This window comes from Papilio machaon, chromosome 17 (genome assembly GCF_912999745.1).
Source record: "Papilio machaon chromosome 17, ilPapMach1.1, whole genome shotgun sequence".
NCBI lineage: Eukaryota > Metazoa > Arthropoda > Insecta > Lepidoptera > Papilionidae > Papilio > Papilio machaon.
The window spans coordinates 4,160,874-4,173,136 of record NC_060002.1 but is presented as its reverse complement, the minus strand read 5'-3'; the positions used below and the strand labels follow the sequence as shown (position 1 = coordinate 4,173,136).

At 32.5% G+C, this 12,263-nt stretch overlaps 2 protein-coding genes across 2 annotated transcripts; one reads left to right on the top strand and one right to left on the bottom strand.

The window, feature by feature from the left end:
* Nucleotides 1-5,370: 5,370 nt before the first annotated feature.
* LOC106721678 (phosphatidylinositol N-acetylglucosaminyltransferase subunit H) lies at nucleotides 5,371-6,595 on the bottom strand. Its single transcript, XM_014516700.2, has 4 exons — nucleotides 6,246-6,595; nucleotides 5,994-6,118; nucleotides 5,738-5,833; nucleotides 5,371-5,481 (listed from the first exon to the last, which is right to left on the bottom strand). The coding sequence occupies exons 1-4, from the start codon at nucleotides 6,529-6,531 to the stop codon at nucleotides 5,371-5,373; spliced, it is 618 nt and encodes a 205-aa protein (XP_014372186.2). The 5' UTR covers nucleotides 6,532-6,595.
* A 470-nt stretch (nucleotides 6,596-7,065) lies between these two features.
* On the top strand, nucleotides 7,066-9,469 carry LOC106721676 (cilia- and flagella-associated protein 36). The gene is made up of 7 exons (XM_014516696.2): nucleotides 7,066-7,243; nucleotides 7,394-7,470; nucleotides 7,549-7,752; nucleotides 7,881-8,017; nucleotides 8,330-8,540; nucleotides 8,612-8,738; nucleotides 9,080-9,469. The coding sequence occupies exons 1-7, from the start codon at nucleotides 7,135-7,137 to the stop codon at nucleotides 9,229-9,231; spliced, it is 1,017 nt and encodes a 338-aa protein (XP_014372182.2). The 5' UTR covers nucleotides 7,066-7,134; the 3' UTR covers nucleotides 9,232-9,469.
* Nucleotides 9,470-12,263: the final 2,794 nt, after the last annotated feature.

The following is a 12,263-nucleotide window of genomic DNA, read 5'->3' as shown; positions in this document are numbered from 1 at the left end:
TTTTCTGTAAGTAGAACTTCAAGGGTTAATATTTTTATATAGCAATCCAGTCTCTCACTATGAACTCAAAATACTTGAGAATTTTAAAACAATATTAAAACTATTTTAGAAGCAGTTTTCCAATATATCTGTAAACAAGATTTGCTGAGCCGAGACTCAACAGAAAATAAGTTAGGTAATAAAAGAAAACCTAATATAAACTTTTGCTACGAAGACAAGGAATATTATTTAGTTCGGTGAATCTTACCAAAGAGTTATTGTTTTTACATTTATTTTTTTTCTTAAGTTGCCATGTGATTTGTTTAAAAATGAAATCATCAGGACGTATACGCGTGAAACTCTTGAAATAAGCGCGTCACCTTCACATCATAAGATATAATATGATTAGACAACGATACGAACAGACAGAAGAACCGCTTTACTTTTGATATATAGATTTTCGCACGTCACTCAATTTTAGATTAATAAGAAAATATTCATATCATTCTGTGACACTAATACTCCTTTGTAACACTGTAGACATAAAAAATTGCAAGAAACCTCAGAATTTAGTTTACTAATTGTGTTTTTTTTTCAGTATTATGTTCGTATATCTTAATATTTTTAAACTACCTATAAAATGACATAAGAAAAAAAACAGTCGAATTAATAACCTCTTTCTTTTTGAAGTCGGCTAAAAATCGTGTACATCGCCATAAATTTAATAAAATTCTGAACATCTTGCATTATTAAGGTAGAAGTCTGCCGAATGGTTCCGTACATACGTCACGGATATATGTTTACTTCAGATACATATATGTGAATTTTCATTAGTTATAGCTGGCGGCGGCACACCGGATGCTATTTGAAATTTAATAAAGGATCTCTTCAGCGGAACCACTCGCATGCAGCGGGTCCAATATCGTCAGCCGGGTAATTTGTCGCGTCCATGTAAAGCTACCACGATGAATTTTATATGTACACAATATACATTGATATACTTCTAAATAAATAATCTTAACGACAAACATAACGAAAAGTTTACTTTTTATCAAGCAGTTAGTTTAAGATCTTAATTTTAATAAAAAACAATATATAATGTCATTTTATCCGACGAACTTGGGCATTCGCAACACCTTTACGGCCTTTGAAGGAGTACCCTCTTTTCTTGAAGGATACTCACTTATTGCTACCTTTTATCCCCGGGAAAAACAGTTAACATGGAATAGATTTGATTTGACCGAGCAGTGAAATAAATATTGAGTTATTTTTTTGTTGCTGGGTTATTTATTGTTTTTTGTCGTCCACGCGAACGACGTCGTAGACAACAGCTTGAGTCAGGTTTCGAACGAGCATTAGACGATGATAAGAAATCCCTTTGACTCATAATTTAAACTTATATTTCTTTATCACTTGATTTCACAACAGATTATTCGCAGAACACTATCATATTCTGCTATCTATAAAACTATAAACGCTTTGTACAACTTTAATATGGAATACTCTGAATATTAAGTTTCACAAACACCGGCCGACCTAAACTCATTACGATCCTTTGATCTTCTGATATTTAAAAATAACAGTAAACGTTCTTCGGGAAAGAAGGTTCAAACTTCAAAATATTTATTTAGGTGAAACATAATAATGTTATTTTTTAACTAAATAAAGTCCATCGTAAGCACCAATTTAGCATCTACCAATATATAATTCTTTTGAACATAGACGCATTGACTTGAATTTAGAAAACAATGATTATTTTAAAGTTTTATTTAGAAAAAAATATATCATCTGTAACTTAATCAATGCTATATTTTTTCTCTCCAAACTGTTTTAGCAAACAATTCCTAACATAGTATCAAAACATATCGCTATTGCACAATTCAATAACACTTTTAACAGGTAAGCGTAACCCATTTGCGTATAGCAATCAACTGGCCGGTAAGACCCCTTTTCTACTAATGCGTCTACCCGTGCGACTGTTATTGACTTCTAAACCTATACGGCAACGTCACTGCACCGACTGCCATAAAAATAGAAGTCGTGCACAGACCGTAGTTTAGTGGAAAAAGGGTGTAACATGGAGCGTCGAACCAGTCCCGAGTAAATCTAATTAGGCGATTGAAATCATTCGTTCGCGTTCGCATTGGGCGCAGCGCGGCAACACCGCGGCAATTAGCTCGCTGTCGACTCTCCTGCGACGCCATTTTGCGTTGAATGCGTCATTTCCGACCGGTACCCGCTGGAAATGTCTTTTGAAGCGTATGAATAGACTTGAATATAGCTCCTCATCAACTAGATGCTGTCTCCATTTGAATATGTCGAGGATTTAACCAATATACACACATGTGTGCGCTTAAATGTTACAAGTTTTTTATCGCTTTTAATTAATATAATGGATAAAGTTAGAATTTTTATGTTAATGGAAAAATTTGAAAACTACATGAAACTCTATATATAGTCATATTTTCCTCGTAGGAGTGGAAATCATATTTGAAATGTCAACGGTTTTTATCGAATTATAAACTCTCTCTAAATGAAAAGTAAACGTAGCAAGAACCTTGTATTCCTTAACTTTAAGGTAAAAGACGCCTTAAAATACACCCACACGTTTTTTAGTTAGAAAACAGTAATTTGTCAATGATTAAATAATAATGTATTAGTTCTTCGTTTGACGTTTAATAATATTTAACTTGCTAGAAATATGCCCAACATGACCGGTAAACCGTATCAAGACTCATTATATAATGACCAAGATATAATAATAACAAAGATATAATGTTTTTGTTCAGGTGTTTGTCAGTAGTGGAAATAGCGTATATATACATATCATACGGAATCGTTTGGCCGTAAGCCTTCGTATGAGTGACCACTGTAATGAGATTTAACTCGGGTTTCACCGAACTTGCGACAGACTCTAAGCCTTTGCTAACCGCTTCTCTCTGACCACTCGGAGACTCGTATTAAATGGTTATTAGTTCTTATGGTTGCAGTTAATTTTCATTGCCTTGTGTAATTTTAAGATTACGTCAGCTTATATTAAAAAATTAAAAATAGCATTTGAAATTCGAAAATCGAAAAACAAATTGGTGCAATGCAAAGATAGAAACAAGGACCCATAGAATATAAATCTAAATGTTTAACCAATGCGTCGCAGACGCTCTGAAAAGTCCTCATAAACCTTTATCTGCCCACTACTGGATATAGACATTTCCCTGAAATGTACTACAATATTCGTTATTTGGCGACATAATAAACACTAAATGTAGAGGGAATGTAGATTAATAATTTTCAACTGCGACCACAAACATTATTTGTTTCAGTACACTGCGCAAGCCGTGTATCGCCCGAGCTCTAATTGATGGGTCCTCGGACAAAGCTTTAATCTGTCTATGGATGTGTGTAATTACAGAATGTTGCCATGTGAATAAGCAACGTGTTTATTTTTGTTTTCAAAATATATCGGTCGGAGCGATACATGCGTTCGCGAGCTGCTGTAAGCAACGAACGTACAAATTGGGTATTGGAATTGCTGAATTTTGCTACGTGTCAGAAATCCTTTGGTTCGATTTGCGTTGTGACTACGGACGCTTGACACGATGATAATTGCGTGTCGAAAACTCAAACGTTGAAAAGTTAATTGGAGCTACGGAAATTTCGTTATAAAAGTCATTTTCAAATAACATTGACCGTAGTTTGGTTGAAACGAGTTTTTACGTTAATAGACCAAAAGCTGAAGAGGAAAAACAGCCATAGGTTACTTAATTTAGTAGGAATGACACTAGCGGATAACGACTCCGATGATTTAATTTTGGTTAGATAGTCAATACTTATAACAATTTGCTTATTTCCCGGAATTAATCTTCGCTGTTTACAACCAAAGCAACTCATGTAGAACACAAGAAGCAATTCACATACCCTTGTTTGTTTAAACATTTTGGATTTTGACCCTAATTCATACTTTCCTTTCAAGTTTACTTTAGGTTGACGTACTAATTTATGTATTCTAAATTGATTTGGATGCCGACATATACGAATTATTTTTAATTGGTTTTTATCGAATTTATCATTAATCTAAACATTCTTGTTAGGATACGGACGTACAAAATTGTTTCGGCAACTTAACCTTTAAGTAAAACATAATTATGAGATGAGAAACTAACTTTAGTCTCCTTTTTCGCGTGATTTTAAAATATACAGTGGAATTTCAATAACTCTAACTTTGTTCAGTCGAAATTCTCAGTAAGTCGACAAAAATGTCGTTCTATTGCGCTGAACCCACAAATACTCAGTATCTCGAATTATTTAGACTTTGCAACTCGAATTTTTCGTTTTAGTAAATTTTTATATGTCGAATATGGCGAAATAAGTAAAAAAACTTGAGAGGTGTCAAGGGACACCCCGATGGAACGAAGTTCCTTTCGATTAATTAGTGAAGGAACCAATGTTTATTCTATGAATAAAAAACTTAAGTCTTCACAAGAAGTACATTTTATTTCTATGAATTTATGTTATATATTGTCACGTCGTTGCCATGGTTACTATAGCAAAAAGTGTCGTGACAACTTTTCGTAAGAATTTTTTCCGTCTAGCCCCCTTTCACAACGCGCGATAAGGAACTTCGTTCCAATTATGAATTTAAGAATTTATTTAATTCCTTGTTAAGTCGAAAACTCAATAAGTCGATTTTTTAATGCATTTCAATTGACATTCGAGATATCGAGATTCTACTGTTACTTGTTACCGAATTTAATAAAATTATATGAATTTTTAAACCAACATCGACAATTTTTTTTGTACTAACGTCTATTCTTACCGTTAGTCTCCTTTGAAACACTTTTTCAAAATACATCCCTCACATTCTTTTAGAAGTTGCAGAGGAAACTATATAGCCTAACCAAAGATATGAAAACCCTGTCTTGCCTTCAATCATCTTCTTCATTACAACACTTTTTCCATTTATTCCATTATCTATTTTTTTCCGCATTATTGCGATGGTCTATAAATTTCTGGCCAGGATATACAAGTGTTTCATAAATATTCTAATGATATATGTATTGAAATAATCTTGCAATTTAATATAAACAGAAAAGAATGTCGAAAGATAATTTTACCCTTTCTGTTTCAGTGACACAAAACCAGTGCTACGGAGGCATGAGCCCAACAGGAGAATGGTCAAAATCAAACAACAGTGTTCCATTAAATCATATATTAATGTTAACTTAATATAATATACACAAATATATGTTTTAATGACTTAATAAATAATAAGGAATGTTACAAAAAAAAAAATTACATCTGTATTTTTATAATGTGCTTATCCAAGTAAAAAAAAATTAATACTGTCAATAAATTTCTTTGTACACTAATTGTATACTTGAATAATTCATTTATTTATTCAACATCACCAGAGCCACTTTGTACACCATCCCGCTGTGATCCCATCAGCAGTGTTTGGAACTCAGAATAGATTATTTCTAGCATTACTAATCGTGGCTTTGTATACTGCAAAATGAAAAAGTACATAAAGTTAAAATTTGTATGAAATAAAGATCTAAATGGTGTTATAGTAGTTGAGTATTTCAAACATCTTAGCGGCTCAGAACATTGCATGAGTTGATGTGCAAAACACTGTTTTAGGCACTGTGCAATGCATGGCTCAAAGTCAACTGCCAAGATATATGAAAAATATTATAAACATTTACTTGTCTGGAAATACTGTTTTAATAAAATAAATTTAGGCAATTAAAGTAAAAGTTACCTTAAATAATGGCATTAACTTTATTCCATCAGAATGTTGATTAGACTGGTTTGTACCACTTTTGACTAGAAGTGTAAGATAGTATAGAACACGATTCTGTAATTTAAATGTTCATTATATTATGTAAAACTATTTCAATTAGGTTTATTTAATTGCAAGCAATAGCAACTGCTTATAATTCATGCTTTCTTCCACAGAAATTAACAAGTTATTGGTTTAATTCACAACTGTAAACTATTACTCTTTTAGTTCTTACCAATTTGATAACTTCATTGATAACAATGTCATCAATGTTAGACCATGGGACAAACACATCTGTTTGACCAAAAACATATTTAGTGGTACTTTGTATTCCTACTGTTGGAATCACAATGATTGATTCTGAAAAAGTAAAATCAAATGGAATAGCTAAGACAGGCCCATAAGACATCAGTTTATGATTGTTGATCTACTTCTGCTATTAATTTGCTATAATTGATAAATATGGGCTTAGAATTAAACAACAAACCTGATTGAACACTGTACGTTATCCAAAAGAAAAGCAAAAATGATAAAACTATTATTATAACTAATAAAGTGTTAACACTTATTCGAACATATATTAAAGCTAAAATATTAAAAATTATAGCTAAAATCAAAGACAGTTTGTGCCAATGAGCCGCCTTTCGCTCCTTATTTTTAAATGAGATTGTGAAAATCTTTGAGTTTGGGGTATTTCTACGAGTTTCAATTTCAAGAGATAAATTGACACCATTCACATTTTCGTGATCGCCTACTTTTCTTATATCTACCATTTTTGGTTTTTGTTTATTTATTTACATAATTAAAAAGAATAATCAATACATATGTCAAAGTTAAGAGCCCTTATCACTGACACATTCCACTTTGACAATTGACATGATTTTTTTTTAATTTATTAAGGCATTGGATATCGGTGTCCTTTAGCCTAACATGGAATTTTGTAAAGATAGTGTTGCAATATAAAACTAAACAAGGCATTATTTTGACCCAAATGGGAGAAACAAATCAAACAACACTAAGAGCAACTATAAAGACTTTAAAGAAAATTGTTTTAATTTTATAATTTGTAAAAAGTCAAATACATTTTTAAATTTAACAGTATTAATATTACCTACTCACTTGTTAATTCCTAACCCCTAGTTACTTCTTACTCTTGTTAGCGGGAAGAACTTACTCGCCTACCTTTATTTTGACCTATTTTATAACAACTGCGCATTTGCGAGGTCATGGTCAATGCGAAAAGCAGTTACCATAACAACATATGATACAAATATAATTAAAACTTCAAGAAACCTTACTCAATTAATGTCTTGATTTACTTATCTTACTTCTGTCTTTTGATATTGATCATTATAGATATCAAAGCGTATTAAAACATGAATGACCCTGATAGCAATGCATGGGTCTTCGATTCATTAGTGGGCTTTCTTCATGGACCTGTCTGGAATGTACCACTGCAAACATTTATAGAAGAGAAGTCTTTGCGTAAGCTTAATTTTTTATTTATGTGGCTCAATGTAGGTTCGATTCCGAAATCTTGTAAAAGAACGATCAAAAATAAATCATATGCAAGCACTGCGTATGAAATATATAAATTTTCTTACCTTATACAGTTTTCGGTCTTTTTTTTTTCAGCATTTGAACCAACTGACTCAGGAGAAGTAATAGACAGGCCAGAATATAAAAAAATCCACGACGAATACCGTAACTTGGTAATTATTTTTAATTTATTTCTTTACTAGAACAGTATCTTTGAACTATTGTATATTTATAAAGTATTTGTTTTATAGGTAGACGTTATGTTGGGATCATTTATGGACGATATAGGCATTTCTGCTGATCAGTTCGAAGCAGCCTGTCGTATATCTGCTCACGATCTTGCCGAACTCCCTGCGTATTTCCACAAGCGTTTGTTTGAACAGATCTGGGCTGCAAATGACTACGACATGTTCGTTAAAATGATGACTCATAAGAACGTAGAACTTCAGCTACAGGTTAGTATAAAAAATGGAATTGGAATTGGTGATCTTGAGGAATTAAATCACAGGAGACTTAAATGTTTTCTTAGCACTGTTTTGTTGGCGAGTCTACATTAATATTATAGCTAACATTGATTTTCTAGGCACTGGAACTTATTGAACAGCGTTACGGAGTATTGCCCAACCTGTTTTCGTCTGATTCTGAAGACTTAGATGCGTCACGAAGTGAAGAAGAGGATGGTTGGCAGGACAATGATGACGTCATGACCGAAATTAAAAAGTACGCATCAAAACTTGAACTAATTCCATCAACCGCTTTAAAAACGGACGCAATCAAAACCATTCCTAACCTTTTAGCATCGAAACTACATTTTATCTTTATTTTACGTATATTTTATTTAACATAATTATTTTGACGTTTAACATATTCCTTACAAACGTCCAGGTCTTTATTCGACAAGCAAAATATGCAAATAACCCTGTTATCTTTCATTAAAGCACGTTCAGTAATTTAGTCCTAAAATAATATCCGCATGTCCACAATATTAGTAGGCCATAAAAATACACCTTTATTAAATATTTATTTTTCCAGGCTTCAGTTGAACGATTTCGAGGGTGCGGATGACGCAGTCGCTGTACCACCAAAAGACGTCGTGGTAGAAAAAAAGATTCTTCTTTCTAAATTACAAACATTTGAAAAGAAAGAGGATAAGATTGAAAAGAAAGAAGCGAAAAGAGATAAAGAGGAACCGATATCGAAATCGAAACCCACTGTACCGATTATTCCTGTTCAAAAAGTAGAAGTATGTTTTTGTATTAAATTAAAAAAAATATAATACTCCAGTCAATATAAGTCAACAACAATGTCTTCCAGGTAAGTGAGGAGGACGTACAAGCTCGACAGCAATACCTCAAACAGCAGAGAGACAAGTTGTTGGCACTCAAAAAACAAGTTCGCGAGAAACAACTTGGAGCCGCTGAAACACCATCTGATTTAGGAGGTACTTAACCTAGTTAATTTAATTTTTACTCAAAAGGAGAGTTTACAATATTTTAACGCTTCGATCCTGCATCTGCAAATTGGTGATGTGCCAGCATATTTTCTAGAATTAATGCTAATGCTTTTAAAATCATACAATGCTTGAAAGCAGCGATTACTTAACATTTGGTGACTCACTTTTACGTTTTCAGCCATCTTACATAAAATGAAAATAAAAACATATAGACTACTTGAAAACCTTGTCCTTTTAAATCGTAATGCTATTGAGATAATAGTTCCTAATACTTTTTTATCTAAAAATGCAGTGTATCTTCTAAAATTTGACACCACAATGTATAACAGGCGAAGGCAGCAGGTGCCAGAGGCCTCGGTCAGCTCGTGCGGCGCAGGCAGCGCTCAAAGGCAGCATGTCGCAGCCACCGCCCGACGCCATGCAACTGCGCCGGGCCCTCGCTTCTAAGCTAAAGGCAGAAGTTGTCGATATCCACAACTAACCAACTATTATTACAATTTTCAAGATATCTTGGCGGCACTTAAATTCGCGCGAGAAACTTTCGCAGAAAACAATTTGAAGTGTATCGGGGCGTGGCGGGATGCGGGGGGAGGGCACTGTGCAGAGCGCCGACGACCTTGGGCCGCCAAGACTTATGAAAGGAGTAATAACGGAGTTTTTTAGAATTTGTCTAAGCAAATATTCAGCCACTTGTCATTTAATGTTCTTCATAAATTATTCTTTCGCTCCATGTGTTGGTATTATTTTTATCTTTAGAATATTTTATGCATAGATATAAATTATAACTACAATAATACTATGTTAAAATGCAATGTCTCTGACTATCCTACGTTTCGATTGAAGGCCTAAATTAAGTAAACAGGGACTCGTCAAATTCCATACATGGTAGACATTAAGATATTTGAATTGATATTTTCTCAATGTTTCACCAAAAAAAAAAAAATATATTATTAACGAGTGTTAACTTAAGTTGAAGTTTGTCTATGGGTAAAGGTTTGAATTGGAATCCGGTATGCTATTTTACTATATTTGGTCTCTTGTAAAAATGTGTACAAGTTTGATGAATTGTCTTTTCTTCATGAATTTTATGGTAATGTGAAATAAAAAAAAAACAAGCGTTTCGTATTACCTTATATTTATATTGCTTACTTAACTAGTGACAATAATAATAGCATTATAGTAAGCTTATTTATTTTACACAACTTGCCAATAGGTAAATCTATTTTTTAAATTTTAATCTGTGTATAAATTAGTTTATGATGGTCATCCACCTAGACAGATAAAAAATAGTCATCGTTACAGTCTACTTTTATCTAGAACGTATCATCTGGGGGGGAGTTATTTCAAGGAATATAAGATTCGTTAAAAATCTAATTGACAGCTATTATGTGATATTATTATACACGTGGACATTTGCAGACCTCAAAATAAAGTTATTACACATAAAACATTATATATTTACAATATATCTGACAAATAAATTCCACGTATGTAATAAACGCCTCGCCTACACTGTGCATCCGTTGCGTCATCGACGCCAATATTACAAGTTATATTTAAAAATCACGTCACAGAAAATAAATAAATAAATCAAATATCGCACAACGTTTTCAACCAAATAGGGGTAGAATATAAATTATCCATTGTGTTTTATCAACCATTAGTTACCTATAACTGGACCTTTGCTCATGAATTGCCACAAAGATCGAGGCATCCAACAATAAGGACTGACATTCTTCAGTCCGATAGACGAAGACACTAAGGGATCGATATTTATGTGAATACATCGTATAAGTATCCGCTTTTCATCGGAATAACTTTAAACAGAAATACAATTAATTACAACTATTACCCTTGGTACGAAACAAATATGGGCCAGAATCTATTTACTTTAAGACAGCAATTTCAAATCGTTTTGTATATTTTTATTTATAGATGCTGTTTTAAACAACAGTTGGCAAACGAGGAAGTCGCCATTTGAATCGCCATAAATAGGGAAGTGACCGGTGTCCATACTTTAATCGATAGTGTTCGCACAGAAAAATATTTCCCATATCAATACGTCCCTTCTTCTGCCAAATCTAACTCCCTTTCCCATCCCATCCTTGTAAGAAAAGATTGGGAAAAGTCAAAGTGCGTAAAAAGAATCAAATAGTCAATAAGATTCAATTATCATTTTCATACAACTTATTGATCTTACTGTTCCATACATGGATATTGTTGGATGGATGCCTCAATTAATTATTTCTAAATAATGTGAGATCAATGATTTTTTTCAGATGTATAAAATTTGATATGTATTCATAGGGCAGACACATTCATTTTAGGACATAACAGTTAGGTTTTAATTGGTGATCTGTAATCAATAATACAACCGTTTAATAAAAAAAAATCACAGAAAAAACTTAAAAGACAATGAACATAGATAATAAAATAATCGCGTATACTTTTTATAGAGCTCAGGAATGCAACAAACCGCATAGTTAAAATTAGCTCGTCTATTTAAGATATAATGTGATTGTTTTTTTTTTTTCAAAGTATATACTAACGCTCTATTGATATATAAATTTCACTACAAATAACTACTGTTTACGCAGAAGATACCCACAAATATCAATGAGTTTCAAAAGAAAACTTTCACATTTTGCAATTCCAGTTATTAGAAAAGTACGTTAAATTATTAAATGATAGGAAAATATTAATCTGAAAACAACTTTTTCTTGCAGCAATATTCAATGATTAGAAGCATTAAATCGAATAATTTAACTTAAAACTTACACACTATTTACAAGCTGTGTGTAAAAAAAACAATAAAAGCAAATTTATTAATGGAAGCTGGTTACATTTACTTTCTTAAACATGTTATTCCGAAAATTTAATTCATGTGTATTTATTGTTCATAGTTTAATCAATTTTATCGTGCAAATGAATTTAAAAAAAAAAAAAACATCCCAAATTGAACAGTTTTGAAACACACATGACGGATACTTAGCCTCTAAATCTTTCTAACTTTCATGAGTCATATTGAAAAAAAACTTCAATCTAAACCAAGATTTATATACACTCTAACTTGATTTGCGAGAGTCTAAGAGACCGAGATATTTCTCGAGGCTCTCGCTTATCCAGGTTCGACTGTATTGTACAAATATAGTTACGTATACGATAAAAAAACTGCAAGTTATTTATTAAAAAAAAATTAACTATCACAATCATACTTCTGCTGTATAACAAAGCAAAGTAGTCTGAAAAATGTAAGATGTTTCTTTCAATATAGAAGCATGTACTCTCCATACCTTTTACATCATGGCATAAAGATGTGGATCCCTGTACAAGAATAATTTTAACACGTTCAATGCTACAACTGTTGCATACTAAAGAAAACCTTCAAAACGAATTAGTGTCTAAGTGTTGAAGATTTAATTTATTTGCCGATGTATTTTTTTTAAAGCAGAGATCCACATCAAAATGCATCCGTAAACAATAAAGCAGTAAAAAGCTATCCCATATAATTGT

Bases quoted from the DNA above. Each gene is read 5' to 3' on its own strand.
- LOC106721678 (XM_014516700.2), bottom strand. From the start codon at position 6,531: ATGGTAGATATAAGAAAAGTAGGCGATCACGAAAATGTGAATGGTGTC. The intron at 6,119-6,245 runs GTTTGTTGTTTA...TTACTTTTTCAG, and splicing joins AACGTACAGTGTTCAATCAG to AATCAATCATTGTGATTCCA. The intron at 5,482-5,737 runs GTAACTTTTACT...TTCATTTTGCAG, and splicing joins AGTTAATGCCATTATTTAAG to TATACAAAGCCACGATTAGT.
- LOC106721676 (XM_014516696.2), top strand. From the start codon at position 7,135: ATGAATGACCCTGATAGCAATGCATGGGTCTTCGATTCATTAGTGGGC. The intron at 7,753-7,880 runs GTTAGTATAAAA...TTGATTTTCTAG, and splicing joins ACGTAGAACTTCAGCTACAG to GCACTGGAACTTATTGAACA. The intron at 8,739-9,079 runs GTACTTAACCTA...AATGTATAACAG, and splicing joins AACACCATCTGATTTAGGAG to GCGAAGGCAGCAGGTGCCAG.